This window comes from Nematolebias whitei, chromosome 7 (assembly GCF_014905685.2).
Source record: "Nematolebias whitei isolate Nwh7 chromosome 7, NemWhi1, whole genome shotgun sequence".
Lineage (NCBI taxonomy): Eukaryota > Metazoa > Chordata > Actinopteri > Cyprinodontiformes > Rivulidae > Nematolebias > Nematolebias whitei.
The window spans coordinates 1,438,061-1,462,978 of record NC_056504.1 but is presented as its reverse complement, the minus strand read 5'-3'; the positions used below and the strand labels follow the sequence as shown (position 1 = coordinate 1,462,978).

Below are 24,918 nucleotides of genomic sequence, written 5' to 3'. Positions count from 1 at the left end.
GCAGCCTGAGAGCGAAGTGCTCTGATAGGAAAACATGGAAGAATAAGATCTGTAATATAAGATGGAGCTAGGTTGTTGTGAGCTTTGTAGGTTAGAAGTAAGATTTTGAATTCAATACTTGATTTGACAGGGAGCCAATGGAGAGAAACTAAAAATGGAGAAATGTGATCTCTCCTGCTAACTCCATTTAAGGGTGCATTCACACCAGCCCTGTTGTCCAGAACTCTAGTCCGTTTGCCTTGGAAGTCCGGTGCATTTGGTGAGGTGTGAATGTGCCATCGAACTCTGTCACAGAACAAAAAGGCGAACTCTGGCCCACCTAAAAACCTAGGTCTCGGTCCGGTAGAAGAAAACTCTAGCGTGGTTCCAGTACAGTGTGAATGCCAGCAGAATGGACGCTGGTCCGCAAGCAGGAAGTGGAGTACAGCGCAGGACAAACAAACATGCATTTCTCTTACCTCATGTGGAGTTGCCAGCTGCCTTGTGTGAAAAACAATATTCTCCATGGTCTTCTGCCTCATCTTCCGCTCATGCTGAGTCCATGGTTGAAAAATGACAAAATAGAACTCCTAAAACTGATAAAATTTGATGCCATTTCGTTTTTGTTTTTATTTCCAGAAGAAGAAGGAGCGTCTTCTTCAGTGGATTTTGTGTCGTTTCTTTCAGTAGTTCTTGGTACAGCACCCCCACAGGCGAGTGGGGGAACAGGTTGGTTCAACAGGTTGACTCGACTGTACAGTGCAGTGTGAATGCAAACGCACCAGCTCAAATGTAACAAAATGTCATGAATATTGGTCCCGAACTGAACCGAGCCTACTGGACTTTCAGGTGTGAAAACAACCTAAGACTCTGGCAGCAGCATTTTGGATCAACTGAAGACGTTTTAAAGAAGTATTTGGACACCCAGATAATAAACCATTGCAATAGTCCAGTCTAGACGTGACAAATGCATGGACCAGTTTTTCTGCATCATCTTTAGATCAGATGTTTCTAATGTTAGTGATATTACGCAGGTGGAAGAAGGAGGTTCTAGTAACGTTTTTAATGTGGGGGATAAAAGACATGTCCTGATTTTAAATTCTGTTGTTTTATGATTGACGTTTATTTTTACTTCTTGTTTTTCCTTAGTGTTATCATTAGTGTGTGTTATTGCTCCAGTAATTTTAATTCTGTATGATTTTTTTGTTTTGCTGCCTATGTTTTGCTACATTTCTGTTAAGCACTTTGATAACAGTTTATCTGTTTTAAATTGTGCTCTACAAATAAAGATGACTTGACTTGACTGATCAAAAATAACACCAAGATTTTTAACATTAGAGCTGGAGGACAGATTAATGCATCTAAGGAGGGAGAAAGACTGAAACATTCATTCCTAAGGTGCTCAGGTCCAAAAACCAAAACCTCAGTCTTGTCTGTTCAACAGGAGAAAATTAAGAGTCATCCAGGTTTTTATGTCTTTAAGACATGCTTGTAGTCTAAGTAGCTGATTGGATTCATTGGGTTTAATGGACAAATATAATTGTGTATCATCAGCATAACAATGAAAATGTATCCCATGCAGTTTAATAACTTTACCTAATGGAAGCATATATAAAAAAGTGTTGGTCCTTGCACTGAGCCCTCATCAACTTTTTTTATCAAGCACTTTAACATCAGCCACAGCTAAAACAAAGTGTTGAACAAGAACAAGATGAAAGAAAGCATAAAAACAAAGCTACAAAGCCAAGCACACAGTGAATTAAAAACTCAGTTTAAAACACAATAAAACAATGACAAACAAATAAAATCTATACCAATAAAAATGAAGTAAAATCAAGTCTCAGTTAGCTTGAAGGCCACTGAGTAGAGATGAGCTTTCAGATGGGTTTTAAAAATGTACAGTGAAGGGGCCTGTCGAGTGTGCAAAGACAGAGTGTTCCATAACTTAAGGGCACTAACAGAAAAGCCCTGTCTCCTCTAAGCTTCTGCTTACTCATGGGAATGACCAGAAGCAGCTGGTCAGAGGAGCCCCGAGGAACTCCATGACTAACTTTGGTGTACGAAGAAGATTTATTATTTACATTTACAAACTGGAATCTATCAGATAGATGTGATTTAAACCATTTTAGAGCTGTTCCTGTAATCCCAATAAAATATTGTGATCAACTGTATCAAATGCAGCACTGAGGTCTAACAGGACCAGTAGAGACACAAGCCCATTGTCTGAGGCCATGAGAATATCATTAGTGACTTTTACTAGTGCTGTTTCTGTGCTATGATGAGCTCTAAACCCTGACTGAAACTCTTCAGATTATTTATTTTGTTACAACTGCTGTCATAAATTGAATGTGTGTGAGTGTGCAAAACCCTAATTGTGCCAATTAGTGTCCAGGTGCGCAGCTGGAGCAAGACACTGCTGAATGGAGCTGTGATTGGCTGCCTGCCTGGAGGTGCAGCATACGAGGAGCTGAATTGGAGACGACGTTGGCTTTCCATCTACGCTGCGTGTCCGAACCAGCCACAGCTGACCTGCTGTTCGTCATTACATAAATTAGTATAATTTTGTAAGGAGTTCTTGTAGGGGTGAGTTGCCATTTTAGATAAGAGCTTTTTCTCCAGTTTTTGTTGGTTTAAGTCAGGTAAGAGACTTGTATATTGGTTACTTTTGATTTGTTAGGTAAGTGACAAAAATAGTAATAAAAATAGTTGTTTTGTTTATTATTTTGGCCTGAGGCTCACCCTGAAGTCTGCTAAGACTCCTATGTTAATATCATCATTCATTCCTTTTCATCTGATTCCGTGGCTGCTTGAGGTGTGCAGAGGGTGGAAACGCCCACCCCCAATTACAACTTGGCGCAACAAGCCTTTTTTTTGCCGGTTGTAACAAATTTGTAGATGTTCACGCAACTGACCTGCAACTATTTTCTCTAGACAACAAAGTTCATGCTCAATCATCCAGGTACCAAATCCAATTATTCTCAATTGGGTCATCTGGACAGTTTCTTTTTTATAGAGACGTTTCGCCCTCTATCTGGAGGGCTTCATCAGTCAGAGGAGTTCTAGTAAACTGTTTTCTCTTTTTCTTTCTCTAGAATTTTGGGGATGAAAGTTAGGTTAGATATAGGTCTATAACTGGCCAGAATTTCTGAATCAAGGTCAGACTTCTTAAGTAACAGTTAAATTGCAGCAACCTTAAAGAGCTGTGGTACGTAACCATTCATTAAAGACAAATTAAGTAGATCCAAAATGTGGACATTAATTAGTGGAAATACCTCTTTAAACAGTCTGGTTGGGATGGGATCTAGCAGGCATGTGGATGGTTTGGATGACGTTTTTATTTTTGACAATTCAGAGCTCAACAGGACAAACACTTACCAAACATAAATCAGGCTCTAGTGAAATTTTTAAAGTTGCCTCATTTGACAGGGGACTAGAGAGAGTAGAAGGAAGGATGGTTTGAATTTTCTCTCTAATTGAAACAATTTTATTTATAAAGAATCTCATGAAGTCATCACTACTTATAGTTGTAGGGATACATGGTTCAACAGAAATGGGACTTTTAATTAGTCTAGCAATAGTACTAAACAGAAACCTAGGGTTATTTTTATTCTCCTCTATTAAAGATGAGTAATATCCTGATGCATGCTCAATAATCCAGGTAGAAAAATCCGAAACGAGACGAAACGTTTCTATATTTTTTTGCTTTGTTTTGTTTTTTGTTTTTTTGAATGTCCAGAGGACCAGATTGAACTTTTTTGGAAAGATGAGTAATATAAAGTTCTAGCTTTACGGAGAGCTTTTTTATATGTTAGCAGACTATCTTTCCAAGTTAAATACAATTCTTCAACATTAGTAGAGCGCCATTTTCTCTCCTGGTTTCTAGATGCTGCTTTAAAGTACGTAACTCAGAATTGAACCAAGGAGCCAGTTTCCTCTGATTGATTACTTTCTTTTTCAGTGGATCAATTTTATCAAGTGAAGTTTGCATTGAAGTTGTAAGATGATCAACTAGATGATCTAAGTCTCTGTTCTCTGATGCATTACTCTGCAAGACAGAGGAGAACATTGTAGTGATGTAGGGACAGCTTTTGCTGTAGACACAAAGCTAGTTCAAGCACAAAGAATATTAATTATTTAATTACAACAGATTCTTTCTTTTTAGAGTTTAAATTATGTGTCATGTGACCGAGATAACTGTGAGGATTGTTTAATCAGTGACATGAGACGCCATTTTATGTTTGACCCATCAGAATAAATGTGGTCATTTATTTAACAGAATCAAAACTTAACATCAAAACATGTACACATTGATTTGCTGATCTGTTTCTGATTAATAAAAACTTGGCACGCTTTGCTAACAAGACAACAGAACATTACTGACAAATAGAAAAGTTTAAGGGAAGGAATGGAGAAGTTTAAAAGGAAGATGGATGAAGGAAGATGTATGTTTGTTGACCAGAATTAGCACGCTTCTTTCAACACCAGCTCAACCCCCCGGTCCACTGAATGCGTGACAACTCGTGATGTCTCTTTACCTTTGCAGTGGATGAGCTCCAGTATAGAGGTCCCTTCGCACGCTACCTTTCAGCGTCTCCGGTCAGGGTGGCTGGTCATTGTCAGAAGTCGTGTGGTTTACTCCGTTCAACAGAACAAGCTTCCTTCGAAGTTGTAGGGCGTTACACCCGGGTGAGTTCACAGCGAGGCGCTGTGACTCCGCTGGGATGGACGGACCCTCGTCTCACGGTCAAATCCATCAGCTATTGATTAAATCTGAAAGTTCCTTAGGAACTCTCAGTAAGACTCCAGTCAGAGATTCCACTCAGAAGTAGAAGACTCCATAGTCCCAAGAAAGACTCAGGAAAACTGCAGGAAGACCGCCAGAAGACTCCAAGAAGACTGAAAAAGACTGAATAGTCCCAGGAAGTGTTGACTTTTTAAAGAGTACTTACTTCCTGTACTTGGTACTTCCTGTATGGTTGAAACAACTAGCAGGGGGGTGGTTCTAGTGATGTCAGAGGGTTATTAGGAGTCAAAAAGACAGCAGGAATGTTTACGAACGGTTAGTACAGACAGAGGAATGTTATGGCGAAGTGAGACAAACGCAGATGCCAGTTGAAGTTATTTACTGTCTGCTAGGTTTAAAAACAAGGCACTTCGTTCTAATACTTGCTTTCTGACTTTTGACCGACATCCCTGACTTCTGACCGACATCACTACTCCTCATTCAGACAGAAGATCAAAATGCACACTTTGTAAATATACATTTAACTTGATTTCTAAGTCTGCTGAGGTTTAAAAATCATTAATACTGTTTCACAGTTGATTTTAAATGAGTGGTTCACTTCAACATTTAGAAATGGTATGAACTAAACACACTTTGATTATCAAGATATTCTAAAATAGTAATGATAATGAAAAAAGGAAGAGTGTTCTTTCAATTGATTAATTCAGGATACAATTAAATAGTCTCTTGATGAGATAATTTGTATTTCTGGATTCAAATCAATGAAATAACAGTTCCTGTCCCATGAAGGTCTTCAGAGACAGATTGTTGTCGGAGGCCTAGTTCACTACAACATTGATGGAAGAGATTGTTTAAATCTGGTTACAGTATTTTCTGATAAGCACCTGCCGAGATGAAATTTACTCTCAGTGACTGTGTAGTCATTTAATGTAAACTCAAAGTTATTAAAAAATGGTCGGACAGAACAGGATTTTGAGGAACTATTACCAAGTCCTTAATCTCTACACCATAGGTCAGAACTAAATCAAGAGTGTGATGATAAGAATGAGTAGATGTGCGGACATTTTGTGTAAAACAAAATGATTCTATTAAATTATTAAAGGCTATGCTTAAACTATCACTTTTAATATCTACATGAATATTGAAATCACCCATTATAATGATTTTATCAGTATTTAATAATAAATCAGTTAAGAATTCTGAGAATTCAGACAAAAACTGAGAGTAAGCTCCTGGTGGACGATATATAACAACTAGTAAAAGTGGCTTTTCTGATTTCCATTTTGGATGAGAAAGACTGAGGGACAGTGATTCAAAAGAATCATAACTAATAACTGGTTTGGCATTAATCAATAATCCTGACTGAAAAATAGAAGCTACTCCTCCACCTTGGCCAGTTGTTCTAGGAACATGAACATTTAAATAATTAACAGGAGTGGATTCATTTATACCAACAAAATCCTCCTGTTGTAGACAAGTTTCTGTCAGACACAATAAATCAATATGATGATCAGTTATCAGTTCATTAACTAACAGGGATTTAGAGGAAAGAGATCTGATGTTTAATAATCCACATTTAATGATTTTATGATTTTGCTCTGGGAAAGTAACTGTGTTTATTTTAGGGCTGGGTCAATCCGATCCAGTATCGGTATCGCCCTTCGATACCAGCATAATTTACATATCGGATTTTTCCGTTCCAACCTGCAGAGATTTCAGATCCATGATACATGTCAGTGTCTGCTCGAACTTCTCACGTGATTCCTTGCCAGCTTCTCTTCAAGTTGGCTTCAAACTATGGAATGGATTTCCTGAACGGACACGTGTCTCAGGAATCCAGAGTAATAAGACCTACCTGACATTCAGGAAATCCAGTTCATACTTTGCAGCCAGCTACAATGTGAGGACTGAGTTAGCAGCACTGTGGCTAACAGCTAACCAACTTTTCACCGAAACATGTCCGCTGTGTGGAAGTATTTTACACTAGAAACACCACAAAACAAGACGGCAACGTGCAATGTCTGCAGAGCCATAGCACCACATTAAACCACTTTCCATCTTTCGTTCCCAGTCTTCCTCCGTCTCCACGGGTGTCCCCCAAGGCTCTGTCCTCGGACCCCTCCTCTTCATCATTTACCTCCTTCCTCTAGATCACATCTTCCGTAAATTTGGTGTCCATTTTCACTGTTATGCTGATGACACACAGCTCTACTTGTCAACAAAACCAAACTCCACCCACCCACCCTCCATCCTCACCAACTGTCTCATTGAGCTAAATCACTGGTTTTCTAACAATTTCCTACAACTAAACAGTAACAAAACAGAAATCATTCTTGTCGGTACCAAAAACTCTTTCAAAATCAGAAAATCTTCTCATCCCCCTTAACAACTCTCTGCTATCCCCCTCGCCTCAGGTCAAGAGTCTTGGTGTCATCCTCGACACCACTCTCCTTCACTTCACACATCAACAACGTCACTCGGTCTGCCTATTTCCATCTCAGAAATATTAACCGTCTCCGCCCTTCTCTCACACCCCGCTCCACAGCCATCCTTGTTCACAGTCTTGTTACTTCTCGGATTGACTACTGCAACTCCCTTCTTTATGGCCTCCCCAACAAATCTCTCCAAAAGCTACAATTTGTCCAGAACTCAGCTGCCCGTGTCATCACTCAAACCTCCTCCTATAACCACATCACTCCAGTCCTGCAGCAGCTCCACTGGCTCCCGGTTAAATCACGCATCGTCTTCAAAATTCTACTTCTCACTTTTAAAGCTATCCACAACCTTTCCCCTCCGTACCTATCTGACCTCTTACACATCTCCATCCCCTCTCGCTCTCTCAGATCCTCCTCTTCACTACACCTCCATGTACCCTCTGCCCGCCTCTCCACCATGGGGAGCAGGGCCTTCACCTGCTCTGCTCCTCATCTCTGGAACTCTCTACCCCCTGACTTAAGAAACACCACCTCTCTTTCTCTATTCAAGACTGCTCTGAAAACACGTCTCTTTAGACTCGCTTATCCTTAACTCTGCTGTATGTATTTTATATTCTTTATGTATTTTATATTCTTTATGTATTTTATATTCTGTATGTATTTTATATTCTGTATGTATTTTATATTCTTTATGTATTTTATATTCTTTACATATTTTATATTCTTTATGTATTTTATATTCTTTATGTATTTTATATTCTTTATGTATTTTATATTCTTTATGTAATTTATTCCTGTTGATCTTTGTTCTTACTGTAAAGTGTCCTTGGGTGTCATGATAGGCGCTTTTTAAATAAAATGATTATTATTATTATGAATGTTTACCGAGAAGTTGCTACACTTCATCGTAATTAATGACCATTCGCTATTAGCTGTAGATAACGACGGATTTCACAGCTTGATACTTGCAGCCAAGATACAGTTTACCCTCCAGGTTAGGTTGACCAGACGTCTCCGCTTTTCGGGGACAGTTTCTGTTTTGGACTATCTGTCCCCGGCTAAAGCTGTCCCTGAAAATGTCCCCGATTTGAGAGTTTAATGAATGAGAAAAAAAAAAAGTTGCATGTGGGTGGACTGTTATTACAGTAGCCGGTTGCAATTGAGCGCAACAACCACTGTTACTGGAGCAGCTGGTTGCGCCGGTGCTGCAGCGCTGACGTTACAGACAGATGAAGAAGAAGAGCCGTGTACACCGCCTTTAAAACAGAAGAAGAAGAAGAAGGAGTGCAGCATGAGTTTGTCAACACCGACTGAGAAAAAAAAAAAAAAAACACAGATGGGGAGTTCTCCTGTGATATGGTATGTATGAACTGATTTAATTTGTTTGAACTGGGCTGATCCTTGATGTGATAAAAAAAAAATTGCAGTAGGAAATGTTTCATTGTTGTCAGCTGTGTCCAGGTAAAATAAATAGGGCTGAGATGTGTTTAGTTTTACTAAAGATGAGGAGCCCACATCAAGCTTTTATTAACAAACAGATCAACAGAAGGCAAAAAGAGAGCACAGGAAGTAACTGCAGCTCGAATGAGAGAGAGGAAGAAATCATAACAGGATGACGAACTGTCTTCAGGCTCAGTTAAACTGGTTTAGACTTGACATGTTGAATATTGCGCGAGAGTGCACACGCCAACGGGTTCATCCAAAGTAAGATGTTTTAGAATTGACTGGTGACTTTAGTGGGCAGCACGGTGGTGCAACTGGTAGAGCTGCTGCCTCTCAGCGAGCAGGTCCCTGGTTCAAACCCCGGTCCAGGGGCCTTTCTGGGTGGAGTTTGCATGTTCTCTCCGTGCATGCGTGGGTTTTCTCCGGGTGCTCCGGTTTCCTCCCACAGACCAAAAACATGCATGTTAGGCTGATTGGTAACTCTAAATTGTCCCTAGGTGTGAGGGGGAGAGTGAATGGTTGTTTGTCTTGTGTGTCCCTGTGATGGACTTGCAACCTGTCCAGGGTGTCCCCCGCCCCTCGCACAGTGATTGCTGGACATGGGCACCAGCGACCCCCATGGCCCAAAATGGAATAAGCGAGTAAAGATGATGGATGGATGGATGGATGGATGGATGGATGGATGGTGACTTGTTTATATTTTCATAGCTAGTCATGATTTGTTTTGCTAATATATTAAAATCCAAATCAATCTGCTTGCTCCTCAGATAAATTGTGTTAACTTTACATATATATGAATGTTTCTGTTCAGATGACTTCTGTTGTGACTAGGAGCTATATGAATAAACAGAACTACATAAATAAACTAAATTGAATAAATGAAATAATAAACAAGAATGATAAAAACATATTGATAAGTTGTGTATATTGATCTCCAGGATCAAATATAGAAATATTCACTGATAAAATCGTACAACTATTGGACAAGAGTTTTAATAAAAGCATTTTTTTCTGTGGAGACTTTAATATTGACCTGGGAAATAAAACAGATTCAAATAACATCAGCACATTTACAAATTCATTGTATAGTTTAAATCTTTATCTGTTAATATCAAAACCAACAAGAATTACAACTCATAGTGCTACAATAATCCATAATATTTTCACAAATGTAACAAATGGGGATGTGATGGGAGGTATTTTAATGAGTGATTTAAGTGATCACTTACCAGTTTTCATGATTTATAAAAATGATCAAAGCATTACAAAAGAAATTACAATAAAGGAAAAAACAATAAACACATCAAAAAAAGCAATGGACAAATTAAAAGATGATTTACATAAACAAAGCTGGAAAGACGTGTATGTTGATGATGTGAACAGATCATATGATGAGTTTATGAATATTTTAGGAGCTCTGTATGAAAAGAATTGTGTGCAAAATAATTGTACAAAGAGAAATGTTGTTGACCAACCATGGATGATGAAAGGGTTGAGAAATGCTTGTTACAAAAATAATTATTTGTATACATGTTTCTTGAAATTGAGAACACAAGAGGCTGAAGAGAAATATAAGAAGTATAAAAATAAATTAGTAGCGATTATAAGGAAACACAAGAAGGAATATTATAGTGATTTATTAAATAAAAGTAATGGTGATATGAAAGCAACATGGCAAGTAATAAATAGTGTTCTGAAAAGTCATAAAGCAAAAACAGGTATTTCACAATATTTTCTGAAGGATGACGATGAAATCCATGATGAAAATGAAATTGTAAATGGATTTAATCATCATTTTGTGAACGTTGGATCAAGCCTTGCAGCTAAAATACCAAAAGTAGACAATAATGTGAACCATTCAGTTATAAGTTGTGACAACAGTATTTTTCTTAATGGAACTGACAAAGAAGAAATAATGAATGTTGTAAAAAATCTTACAGATAAGAGATCAAAAGACTGGGTGGACATGGATATGATGTTTGTAAAGGACATAATGAGTTATGTTATCGAGCCGTTTACATATATTTGTAATTTATCATTTTCAAAAGGAATATTTCCAGACAATATGAAAGTAGCTAAGGTAGTTCCTCTCTTTAAAAATGGTGATAAATGTGTGTTCAATAATTATAGACCAATATCCTTATTACCACAGTTCTCAAAAATTCTAGAAAAACTATTTGTGACCAGATTAGATAAATTTATTACTAAACAAAACATTCTAAGTAGCAGTCAGTCTGGGTTTAGAGCAAAAAACTCTACATCAATGGCTCTCATGGAAATAATAGAACAAATAACTACTGCTGTCGATCAAAAACAGTATTGTGTTAGTATTTTTGTTGATTTAAAAAAAGCATTCGATACTATTGACCACACTATTCTCCTCGAAAAATTAAATAAATATGGTATAAGAGGACCAGCATTACACTGGGTATCTAGCTATTTAAAAGATAGGAAACAGTTTGTACAAATAAATGGTGTAAGATCTGACCTGTGCAATATCACTTGTGGAGTTCCTCAAGGCTCTGTACTTGGACCAAAGTTATTTATTTTATATGTGAATGACTTAGTGAATGTATCAGGACTCCTCAAATGTGTCCTTTTTGCAGATGACACCACATTTTTTTGTTTGGGTAAAGATGTAAAACGGATGTTGGAATTGATGAAGACAGAATTTGATAAAATACAAACTTGGTTTAAACTTAATAAATTATCATTAAATTTAGATAAAACTAAATACATGATATTTAGCAACAAAAAGAGAACTGTTGATGATCCATTTAAAATTGAGGGTGTTGAGATTTGTAGAGTTAATGAGATGAAATGTTTGGGTGTAATCATTGATGAACAGCTAACATGGAAAAATCACATCAATTCTGTAAGAACAAAAATATCTAAATCTATTGCAGTACTATACAAAGTCAGGGAATTATTAAATGATAAAGCTCTGTACATGTTGTATAACACAATCATTGTTCCACATTTAATCTATTGCATTGATGTTTGGGGGAAAGCATGTAAAACATTTACAAAACCTATTTTTATTTGACAGAAAAGAGCTGTAAGAATTATCACCAGAAAGCATCACTGTCACCCATCAAGCACATTATTTTATCAACTGAACTTATTGAAGTTCCATGATTTGGTAGATTATAGTATTTTATCAGTTATGTATAGAGCTCAAAATAACACATTACCATTAAATATCCAAAGAAATTTTGTTAAATGGACATTCGAGCTCCGTGGCTTCAGTAGGGCGCTACTCTTTGCTCAACCCACAACAGGCAACTCGACCCCGGCCAGCCGCGTCCAATCTGCCCGTCTCCGAGGAGGGACAGACTGAGCGCGGCTGCACCAAATCAGGCTGTCTGCTTCGGATTGAACAAGAAGAAGACGTCGCTGAAACCACGGAGCTCAAATGTTTACAGAGAAGTTACTAATTAATGATCAACCACTATCAGTTGTAGAAAACGAAGGATTTCACAGTTTGATACTTGCAGTCAAGATCTAGTTTACCCTCCAGGAGATATTTATCAGTACAACAGTAGACAATCATAAAAAAATATATACGATTTGAAAATTATATACATGTTAAAAAAAAAACAGCTAAATTATAAAGTGATGCTTACTAAAAACAAAAAAAGCATACTAAAAACAGGAACATGTCTGTTGGTTTATGCCATGAACTTAGCAGATGTTTGAAGCCATTTAACATTTAATTTAATTAATTTATTCATTCATTTAAATGAAACAAAATAAATTAAAAAATCATCAAAAAGAAAACATTGAATGAAAAGAGTTCAGAAAGAAGAAAAAATTCTTATATTTGCCCCTTATAAAATATAAAACAACTTTAAACAATCACTTAAATTAATCACTTTAATATCCACTTTAAAGCTAGGAATAAAAAGAAACATGTTTTGTGTTAGCAGAATTTAATTCTAACTATAAAACTTATCCAACATTAATAAAACTTACCTCAAGTTGCCTTTTTGGACATGCATGCATATATTTGTACAAATTGTACTTGAGAGGAGATTATTACAGCCTCATATAAAATCAATGATGATCATGATATTGGAAAGGTATTGGTATCGGCTGATATTTAGATTTGAAAATCGGGATCGGATCGGAAGTTGAAAAGGTTGAGTCGATTAGGTCATCAATTCTACACTCCACAGCCGACCCTTCAGTTCTTGGCCCCTGCTCAACAGTCTTCAGTCACTTTGACCCCATCTCACTCTCATTTTTAAATGAGGTCGTTGGTCACATGAAACCCTCAGGCTCCCCTGCTGATCCCATCCCTGCTGATCCCATCCCTGCTGCATTTTTTAAACAGGTTCTACCGTCAACTGGACCCTCTGTTCTTGCCATTATTAACAGCAGTTTGGCTACAGGTGTGGTCCCTGATGTTTTAAAACATGCAGTGGTAACTTCATTAATTAAAAAACCCGGACTTGACCCTGCAGCTTGTTCAAACTTCAGGCCAATCTCAAAACTTCCATTTCTTTCTAAAATCTTGGAGAAAATAGTTTTTAGTCAACTAACCAAGTTTTTGAATGTAAATGGAATTTTTGAGATTTTTCAGTCAGGATTTAAACAACTGCACAGCACCGAGACAGCTTTAGTAAGGGTCTGTAATGACATTCTGCTAGCGAATGACTCTGGTCAGTCTGTGATCCTGGTACTCCTCGACCTTACCGCTGCATTTGACACTGTTGATCACAGCATCCTTATGTCACGGCTAGAACACTGGGTTGGGATTACAGGGGTGGTGCTAGAATGGTTCCGTTCGTATCTGGGTGACAGGAGTTTCTGTGTTAACTTTGACAATCATTTTTCTGCTTCTGTCCTTCTTTCCTGTGGGGTCCCACAAGGCTCCATTCTTGGACCCCTTCTGTTCTTATTGTATCTTCTCCCCTTGGGGTCAATCCTGAGGAAACTTGGTATTTCGTTCCACTGTTACGCCGATGATTTTCAGATCTATCTGCCTTTAAAACCAAACAGTTCCTGCTCCATTCACCCTTTGTTAAAATGTCTTGATGACATCAAGACTTGGATGGCTGCAAACTTCTTGAGCTTTAATGATCAGAAGACTGAGGTCATTGTGTTTAACCCAAGCTCTACCACTGTCACTGATCCTGTAAACCTGGACTCCCTTCAGCCACATCTAAAGCAGTCGGTTACCAATCTCGGGGTAGTGTTAGACTCGGACTTTAAGTTTAATAAACAGATCAACTCTGTTCTACAAAAAAGCTTCTTTCAGTTAGGGCAAATAGCAAAGCTTAAGTCTGTTCTGTCCAGATCTGACCTTGAAAAACTAGTCCATGCATTTATTACAACCCGGCTGGACTACTGTAACTCACTTTATGTTGGGGTTAGTCAGGCTTCACTTTCACGTCTCCAGCTCGTACAAAATGCTGCAGCTCGGCTACTAACAGGAACTCACAGGTTTGAGCACATTACTCCGGTTCTGTCCTCTCTTCACTGGCTTCCTGTGTGTGTCAGAGTTGATTTTAAGATTCTCCTGCTGACATTCAAGTGCATTAACGGCCTTGCACCCTCATACCTGTCCGACCTCCTTCATCCTTATACTCCTTCTCGGGCCTTGAGATCATCAGACCAGCTGCTTTTGGCCGTACCAAAAACCAGCTGAAGCTCAGAGGAGATCGAGCGTTCTCAGTCGTGGGCCCTAAACTCTGGAACAATCTGCCCATCAACATTCGACAGGCCACCTCAGTCTCTGCTTTTAAATCTCTCCTAAAAACACATCTGTACTCACTGACACATCTGTACTCATTGACATTTAACACAGGGTGATTGGATTTAGATCTAGTTTTTCATTGATGCTGATTCTGTTTATGCTTTTGTTGTTATTCCTATTTAACACAAGGTCATCTGATCTGATTTAGTATTTCATTGTTTCTGACTGAGTTTATGCTTTTTGTTATTATTTCTTTGACTTTTGACACAATCGTGATCTGATTTAGTATTTCTTTGTTTGTAATTATGTTTTTGGTTTTATATTTTTATTCCATGTGCTGCAAACATATCTTGCTACTTTTCATTTGATGTTGTGATATTTTTGTTAAGCACTTTGGTAACAGTTTCTATTTTTAATGTGCTTTATAAATAAATCTGACTTGACTTGACTTGACAATCATAAAAAAAGCATATGAATTAAAAATTACAAAAAAAAATTATATTAAAAACACAAAACAAAAACAGCTACATTATGAAGCGATGTAAACTGCTAAAAACAGAAACATGTCTGCGTTTGTTTATGCTATGAACTTAGCAGATGTTTAAAGTCATTTAGTTTTTTTATTATTATTATTTAATTCATTAATTTAAAAGAAACAAAATAAAACCATCAAAAAGAACAAAAACATTGAATGAAAATTCAATTCAATTCAGTTTATTTATTTATTTACTTGTGTTTCCAAGAAGGCAGCACTCATGGTTGCAGTGGCTCACAGCTCTCCCTTTCACTGCTTTTTAATGTCATTTTTTATGTCCTTTTTTCTTGTGTTTGCATTGCCGAGTTTGCAAACATCAACTACGGACGCCAGACCCTTTTGGACGTCAGTGAGCAGCACCAAATACCTGTTTCGAATGACTTTCATTACACGCACAACATCCCAGACGACATAGCAAGATCACCGGGCTCTCCATAGATTGTTGTCGGGCCTGGGAGGCGGCGCAGACGGAGAAGGGAGAGGAAGCAAAAGCGAGGCTGCAGGTCTGGCATTATGCTAAGGCTAAGATCACAATCTCCCCTCCCTGATGGACATATACACATCACGCTGCCTCAACAGAGCAGAAAGCATAATAAAGGACTGTTCACACACGGGTTTTGAACTGTTTGACTTGTTACCTTCAGGGAAGCGCTACAGGTGCATCAGAACAAGAACAAACAGATTCAAGAACAGTTGTTTTCCCAAAAGCCATCACCACACTGAACTCACACATGCACTGATTTAATAATCTAACCTCCCAAACCCCTGGACTTCTATTGTGCAATACTACTGACATTTCATACTCTCAATCACCTTAACTACCTCACTATAATGATAATAACTTAAACTATACCATAATGTGCAATATAATTGTGAAATACTTGTATTTTTTACTTTCACAGTGCTATTATATCTATATTGCGTTACATTTTTTATATTTTTATTGTGTGTTTTTCTTAAGCATGTTTTTGCACTGAAAAAAGGAATGGCTCTTAATTTCATTGTACTTGTGTATAATGACAATAAAGGCATTCTGATTCTGATTTATATAGCGCCAAATCACAACAAAGTTGTCTCAGGGCACTTTACAGGAACATTCACATAGATAAAAAAAGCCAACTAGTAAAGTCCTCTATCTAAGAAAGCCAGTAGACTTGTTGAATCTTGGCTTTGTTGCAGTCTCCATCAATGGGGGTCTGGGTGGGTAACAGTGGAGAAGCAGCAGAGAGATGTGGAAGACTTCAACTCTGCTTCCTGGAATGGACCCTGGGTTGTCAATAATTTGGGGGATAAACAAAATCAGCCATATTTCTAGAAAGAAGAGCGGCTTCGTCCAAAATGGAATGGATGCCATCTCTCCGCATCAGACCAGGTTTTTCCCAGAAAGAACTCCAGTTATCTATGCAGCCCACGTCGTTGTCAGAACACCACCTGGACACCCAGTGGTTAAACGACAACATATGGCTAAACATGTCATCGCTGGTCAGGTTGGGGAGGGGGCCAGAGAAAACTACGGAGTCTGACATGGTTTTAGCAAAGTCACACACTGAAGCAACATTAATTTTAGTGACCTCCGATTGGTGTAACCGGGTGTCATTACCGCCAACGTGAATAACAATCTTACTGTATTTAGCCTTAGTCAGCAGTTTCACATAAGATTCATTGTCGCCTGCTCTGGCCCCCGGAATGCATTTGACTATGGTCGCTGGAGTGGTCGCTGGAGTCCCTAAAGCCACGTTTGGGACTATGGAGCTGCCAGTAACCAGGGTCTCCTTCTCAGCGGGTGTGTCACAGAGCGAGGAAAATCGATTAGAAATGTGAACGGGTCGGTGGTGAACTGGGGGCTTAGCCTTAGTCCTATGCTTTCTCCGGACCGTCACCCAGCCGGCCTGGAGTCCCGGCTGCTCGGGGTCTGCTGGAGGACCTCGAACGGGAGCTAGTCTCTGTAGTTCTGCGCTGTCTAAGGGGACCTGGTTAGATACTAGTTTTTCAAAAGTGCGGAGCCGAGCTTCCAGTTCAGACAGCCTCTCCTCCAAAGCTACCATAGGACTACATTTGTTACATGTATCATTACCACTAAAGGAGGCAGAGGATTAACTAAATATCTGACACACGGAGCAAGTGAAAACCAGAAGAGAAGCAGCAGACATGCTAAGCTAACACTAGCAAGAACTAGTAGATCCAAAAACGCCAATAAAAACCGAGAAGTGTTAAAGATGAAATATGTTTCAAGTACTATCCAACAGTAGAAAAACAACTGTACTGAGGGTATCCTGATGCATGCTCAATAATATGTACTGAGGGTGTTTGTGAACTATAATGAAAAACTGTACAAAAGACAGATAAATCCAGAAAACAAAAGACGACTCGAGCAAACAAATAACTCGAGTTACCAACAGACAAACAGGAGTGACACAATACCACGAACGTGCAACATCAGAACTCTACAAACTCCTCCACCCAGAGCCATATAGACAGCAAAAAAATAGACATCCAAATTTTTAGACAAAATTATGATTAGACTCCTGACAAAACGTGCTGCATGAAGATGAGGTGCAATGACGAAAGATGGCATGTGGTTCCATTCCCTTCCAGCCACACCTTACCCGCTGAGCCACATCATCCTATTAGTTCCTGTGTAAGTAGTTCTGCGAGGATCTAAAAAAAGTTAAGTCTGGTCCTCTAAACATAAAAAAAAAATTGTGGAAATGTTTTGTCTTTCATCCGAAAGACTTCTTCAGACTCAGGTGCTGTATTCAGCTCAGTCTTATAAATAACATGTATAAGCTATTTATAAGACTGAGCTGAATACAGTATCTCAGACTAAAGATCTAAGACATCTAAGAATCTGACTGAAGATTACATTAATCACCACATCACATTCTCTTCATTCATTAGCTCCTCAAAGTACTCCTTCCATCTTCCCGTCACACTCCCCTCACTTGTTAGAACATTACCATTCCTATCATTAATAAGCCTAACCTGTTGCACATCTTTTCTAGCCGGATCCCTCTGTCTTGCCAATCGGTACAAGTCCTTCTCGCCCTCTTTAGTGTCCAATCTCCCATACAACTCATCGTACGCCCTCTGCTTTGCCTTAGCTACTTCCCCCTTCACTCTACGTCTCATATCCTTATATTCCTGTCTCCTCTCTTCAGTCCTATCACTGTCATATTTCTTCTTGACTAATTTCTTTGAATGGTGTCCTGCACTTCACTATTCCACCACCAGGTTTCCTTATCATCCATTCTCTGTCCAGATTACACACCAAGTACCTTCTGTCTCCCTAATTAGGCCCGAGCAGCTAAACGCTGCGAAGGCCTATTGTAATCGCTCTGTTCAGGCCCGAGCTACAATTTTTTTCCGTCAAATTCTGTCATTTTGGGGGCCTTAACATATCCCAAAAGTCACCAAATTTGGCGGACGGATCAGGACTGGAGAAAAATTACGTATTTTAAGGACGTGGCCAAAATCTCAACAGAAATGGCTCAAGAGCGCCACCTAGAAATTTTCAAAATACCCTCCGCATTAACCTTAGTTTGTCGTAGAAACATGAAATTTGGTATGCTTGTCCAATTCCCCAAGATGCACAGAAAACCCTCTGACACAAAAGTTGTATGATAAACAGGAAGGTGGCCATTTTGGAATGAAGGCCCAATTTTCACGCCATTTTGGTGGTTTACAGCCTCCGCATTTGAGCGAACTCCTCATAGGGATGTCGCTCAATCGGTTTCAAACTTGGCCATTTTGGTCAAAAGGCATGGAGGACGAAAAGTTATCAAAATGGTGCGTTTTCGTGCATGCTGAAGGGTCCGGGCCAGACCTCAAAGTTTGGCATCTCACCGTGAAAAACAAAACGCTAATAGCACATACACGAACACTGTCTGAGACATCAACACCTTCAGTGATTGATCCACATCTGGTCTCCTGCAAGACTGAATGGTCAAATCATGACATCACTTAAGCTACGCCCCCTGAAAACAGGAAGTATGAAGTTTTACCTTGAACGGTCCCTATCTGACCCCTGTCACCTGATCAGCATGATAGTGTATCCAGTGACCGAAGACATGTTGGTGTAACTTGCTTTCCAACACTGACAGTTTGGGGTGGAGCATGTGGGCGTTGCAATGTGGCGAACTAAGACGTAACGCCGTCGCCATACATTTGGCTCTAAATTCCACAGATTTGAACTGAGGTACACCAAAATCAGTATGATTCATCATTATCCACCCCTTGAACAGTGTAGGGGAACACCACCTCAGAAACGGATCACCACCTCAGAAACTAGTTCACCTCAGCTTAAACATAAACAGTTCACCTCATCTCACACAAACATCATTCATGTGTTTTGAACTGTTTAAAATAAGATGCATCTATTCCCTTGGGAACAAACAGACTTTATTTTACAGGTGTTCAACTCAGCTCACAAACTCCTTAATTGACACTAATGTGAATGTATATATAAAAAAAAAAAACTGTCACTGTGTTAACATCTACCAATATGAACTCATTTCACATGAAACGGACAGATCACTTTAATGAGTTTGGTTCAAACGACCTTGAAGTGAAACATCTGCCGAGACTTTAACGTTTATCAAAAGGGAGTATTCCTCCCAGGATAGTTTCCCATGAAGAAAACACATTTTAAAGAAACCTTTGTTTCATGACATTTTCTGTCCAGGAGATGAACAGTGATACCTTTTGATGAACATTGCATGTTATTTCAAAATATGTCATATCTGAATGTTTATTTATGAAAATGTGTGTTTTAAGTAATCTCCTTAAGATAATTATGTTTTATTTTTCTCCTTTTAAAAAGAAGAGTGACTTTTTAAAGGCATACAATGAAAATGGACTGTGATTTTATAAAACATGACAAAGAGTTAGGACCACCCCCTCTTCTGAGGTGTGGACCAAAGTCAGTCTGTAACACACAGACAGTTAAGTTAAGTTTCACTTCTACATATGCTTCTTCACTTATGCTTCTTCACTCTACTTCATCACATCTTCTTCAAGCATTGAACTTCGAGCAAACTTCAGAGAAAAAACTTCCTCCTAGTGAGATGTCCTGGGAAGGAAGAAAATCAGAAGCAGAACCTGGCATTAACCTGAGATTTGTGGGGAAATCCCAGCTGACTCCCATATGGACCCTCGTCCCTCCAAGATGACAGGTGAACTGTGAGGAAGACTCAGCCTCTCAGTCACCAGAACATCTGGACGGGTACCATTTTTAAGCAGCTGTTGGACCATTCTGACCATCTCATTCTGGTAGGACAAGAGAACTTTAATGTCTTTCTGGTGATCATACATCACAATAATGTTGCTTGATATACACCACAGTTAATTTAGACACAATTTCAACTACTCCACTAACAGAACTAGTCCAAAATCTGCCTTTTTTAAGTTCTACTGATTAGAACAATCACGTAGACCTTTGATACAAAGCTATTTTGTTATTCATTTGTGTATACATTTTTATGCATAATCTTCATCAGATATATCACAGATTAATATTTTTGTAATAAAATACATAAAATCAACTAAATTTGTGATTATTTTGGCATATCTGCGTGTATTAACTGATTTTAATGCCCTTTAAACACGAGAAAAGAATTCAAAGCACCAAACTTGAGTCTGATGAAAAAAAAAAAATCTTGCTTAAGAACTGGAAAGCAAGTAGTGCCCCTTCAGAATAAAATTACTAATAAAATTCAATGATATGAGGACCCTTTCCTCTACATTCATTTAACCTTTATTTATACAGGTAAATCCCATTCAGCCTCGCGGACTCATTTACAAGAGAGACCTGATTTCAACAAAGAAAGATGACAACAATGGACAACAGCAACAACAATAACCAGTTAAAAAAAGTCATACTACAGTTTTTTTTATTTATTTATAACAAATAGAATGGCTAAAAGAGAAAGGTAACAAAAAAAACAGCTAGATTCTAAGACAAATGTAGAAAACTAAAAACAGGAACATGTCTGCATTGGTCCCTGCCAGGAGTCCAACAGATTCTTAAAGACACTTAGAGAGGTCAAGGTCGAGAGCTTCAATTGTTTTTGTAAGGTATTCCAGGAAACAGGAATGGAGTAGGAGAAGGCGCTTTTGCCTAGTTCAGTCCTCATTGAAGGAACACTGCAGGTAATAATGTCCTGAGAGCGCACGCTGTAGCTGCACTCACGCAGAGATATGTAGGAGGAGATGTATGAAAATGTACCAGTGGGAGAGTCTGCATGAAGTTAATGATGTCCAGTTAACCAGTGAATACAGGGTGCAGTGGTGGATACGGTAATCACAGCCAGTTATGAACCTTAGTGAACCATGATAGACAGCATCCAACATCTGCAGCATCCAACATCTGCAGAGTTCTTGTAGGAGCGTTCATGTAATCAATGTTACTGTAATCAATGGAGGGAAGGAAAGTCACAGATACAAGGCGTTTCCTAGCATTCAGAGTTAAACAGGATCTGTTTCTGAAAAAGAAACCCAGTTTAACTTTCAGTTTCTTTACCAAGTTTTCCACATGGAGCTTAAAAGAGAGATGTGAGTCGACCAAGATACCCAAATATTTATAGGAATCAACAAACTCAATCGGGACACCATTTGAGGATAAAATCAGAGGAAGAACTGCTGGGACCAACTTCCTATTTGAAAAAAAAAGCATATCTTTGGTTTTGTCGGCATTTAGGACAAGTTTGAGGCGAAACAAAATCAGTCTGGATGTTGTTGAATGCAGAATTCAAAAGCTGGAAAGCCTTAGCAACAGTTTTAGCTCGACAATAAAAAAACTGTCATTGGCATAGAAATGTATGGATGCATTAGGGATGTTTTTACCTAAATTATGTATGTAGATTGTAAAGAGGTTGGGTCCTAAGACTGAGCCTTGTGGTACACCATTGTTGACTGTTAAATAACTGGAGGAAGTACCATTATGTTGAACACATTGCCTCCGGTCTGAAAGATAGTTAGAGAACCAACCAATGGTGTGTTCTGAGAAACCAATTTCTGAGAGTTTATGACATAAGAAGTTATGATCCACAGTGTCAGAATCTTTAGACAGGTCTAAGAAAAGTGCAGCACAATAATCCTTAGCATCCAGTGCTTCAACAACATCATTAAGAACCTTCAGTGAAGCTGTGGTTGTGCTGTGTTGTTTCCTGAAACAAGATTGATGTGGAGGTAAGGTGTTAAATGAGTCCAGGTCATTTTTGATTTGAGAGTTTATCAGTTTTTCTAGAACCTTGGCTAAAATGCAGAGTTTAGAGATTGGCCGATAGTTTTTACCATACCACTTTATTTATAAAGCACTTAAAACAGCAACAAGGCCAACCAAAGTGCTGTACAGACAGAACAACAGGTAACACACAAAGCAAAATACAAAATGAGGTAAATCAGAATATAGACAAAAAACGATGCAGATAATGACAAACCAGTGTGGAGCATACAGGATCAAAACACAGATCATCTGGTGTTGAAAGCTACTGAATAGTAGTGAGTTTTTAAATGGGATTTGAAAACGAGAGGGAGGGGCCTGTCTGACAAGCAGAGCTAACTCGTTCCAGAGTCTTGGTCCTGCTACAGAGAAGGTCCTGTCACCTCTGCGCTTAAGACGAGTTCCTGGAACTGTGAGGAGCAACAGGTCCGCTGACCTCAGGGAGTGTGGTGGGACATACGGTTATAGCAAATCGGAGAGATATGGGGGGGCGACACTGTTCAGTGATTTGTAGACATACATGAGTATTTTGAACTGGATTCGAAAGTGAACCGGTAACCAGTGCAGTGAGACAAAAACTGGTGTAATGTGCTCTCTTTTGCCTGTACTGGTTAAAAATCTGGCTGCTGCATTCTGGACCAGTTGTAGTCGTGCAATGGAGGTTTGACTGATACCAAACAGGAGTGAATTGCAGTAATCAAGCCTAGATGTAATGAATGCATGTATTACTGTCTCCAGGTTATTTTTGGACAATATGGGCTTCAGTTTAGACAGCCGCCTCAGTTGGAAGAAGCATGATTTAACAATCATGTTTACATGATTGTTAAGCTTCAGGGAAGGGTCCATTATCACGCCGAGATTAGTGACTCTTTGTTTTTCTGACAGGGTTAGAGCGGAGAGGTCGATGCAGTGGTTTGTGATCGTGTCGATGGGAGGGAACAACATGACTTCAGACTTCTTTTCATTGAAACTTAAGAAATTTAAAGCCATCCATCCCTGATGTCAGCCAGGCAGTTGAGCAGCGGTTGAATAGAGCATGTACCATTGTGTCTTAGAGAGAAGTAAATTTGACAGTCATCGGCATAGAAGTGGAAGGGCATGTTGTGTTTCCAGAAAATAGCACCAAGTGGCAGCAGGTATAAAGATAATAGGAGGGGACCCAGTATGGACCCCTGCGGAACCCCCCATTTAAGCTCTGCCTCTGCGAAACTAAAATCCTTTATGGAGACACAAAAGGATCTGTCAGTGAGGTAAGATCTGAACCAATTGAGGGCTGACCCTGTGACGCCCACCCACTGCTCCAACCTAGCAATGAGGATCTCATGGTCGATGGTGTCAAAGGTGGCTGTGAGGTCCAACAGGACAAGCAGCACAGAATCACCGGTATCTGTGAATCTGAAGATGTCGTTAAAGACCTTCAGCAGGGCAGTTTCAGTGCTGTGGAGAGGTTTAAAGCCAGATTGGAAAAGCTCTAAGATGGTGTGATCCTCCAGGAAGCACTTCAACTGGGACTCGACTATTTTCTCCAGTACTTTAGTAACAAATGGGAGTTTGGAGACAGGCCGGAAGTTGGAAACAACTGAGGGGTCAAGGTTTGGTTTTTTCAGGAGAGGCTGGACAGCAGCATGTTTAAAGGATTTTGGCACCACGCCAGTGGATAAACTACTGTTTACTATGGCAAGAATGGACGGACCTAGAGTTGGAAACACCTCATTTAGTAGTCGAGGGGGGACCACATCAAAGGGGGAACCAGAAGGTTTCAAGCTGCACATGACCTGCTCTAGAGAAGATAGTGATGGGTTCAAAATGGTCAAAAGGAGCTACAGGTTGAGGTGGGATGGATGGGTCATGAGTTGGAGGGGAAATGAGAGCCCTGGTGGTCACAATTTTTTCCACAAAGAAATGTAGGAAGTTCTCGCACAGCTCAGTCGAGGCTTCCAGAGGTGATGGTTCAGTGAGGTGGAGAACAGAGTTTAGGGTGGAGAAGAGGACACGTAGGTTGTGAGAGTTTGAGGTAATTGTAAGTGTCACCACAATGATTGATTTATGTTTTAAACGGGTTCATATTTGTTTTCAGTAGTTAGAATATTTTGTTTTTAGTTTGTTTAGTTCACACTGTGAAATATGTTTTATTTTGCATAAGATGCATTTATTCTGTAATGAAGGACTATTTTTTTGGTTGTACTGTTATCGCGAGATTTATGTGAACGGAAGAGAGTGGCGAGATCTTTTGTGCTCGACACACACACATTTACCTGAAGCCACATGCAGTTACCTGTGGACACGAGAGGCGTGCAGCAGCCTCGATAGTTCGCTAACTGTAAAGGTATTTATAACTGTTGTGATACATTGTAAATCGGTCAGTTATGGTGTTCTGATGTTTTATATGCTTATTTAGAATGCACAAGATGAGAAACATTCGCTTAGGACTTCTTTCATGACGAGCGGCCATGAGGTATTTCTTTGTTAAAGCATGTTTTACTCGTCGCTCAGTACTGTACCTGAAACCTTTTGTTTTACTTCTGTACTTTCTGTCTTGTTTCTGTAGTTTTCACGGCATTCATTAAAGTGCCCGTTTCAAACAAAGAAGCCGTGCCCGCGTGTCGTCATTGAGAAGTTACAGTGAAAACTCGAGCCAGTCAGTGCCGGCGAGAAGGAAAGAACTGGGCGTGCCTGCAGCTGAGTGATGGTATCACGGTGGTGCGAACACAAGGGGGCGCCATCTCCTAAGTTCAACGCTCACAAGCAGCCAAGCCCTGCAAATGTAACTGAATAAGGTGGAAATTAACAAAGAACAGTGTTGAAATAGAATAAGTGTCAGGATTTGTTGGACAGGAACGAACCCAATTGTGCAGACAGGAC

At 39.3% G+C, this 24,918-nt stretch overlaps 1 protein-coding gene across 1 annotated transcript in view; it reads right to left on the bottom strand.

Annotated features, from left to right (window-relative positions):
• The window catches only part of LOC119412087 (calcium-dependent secretion activator 1-like), a 780,001-nt gene that overhangs the window by 270,152 nt on the left and 484,931 nt on the right, over positions 1-24,918 (bottom strand). Inside the window, 1 exon segment of the mRNA XM_037679064.1 lies at positions 23,227-23,255. Coding sequence (XP_037534992.1) covers positions 23,227-23,255 — 29 coding nt within the window.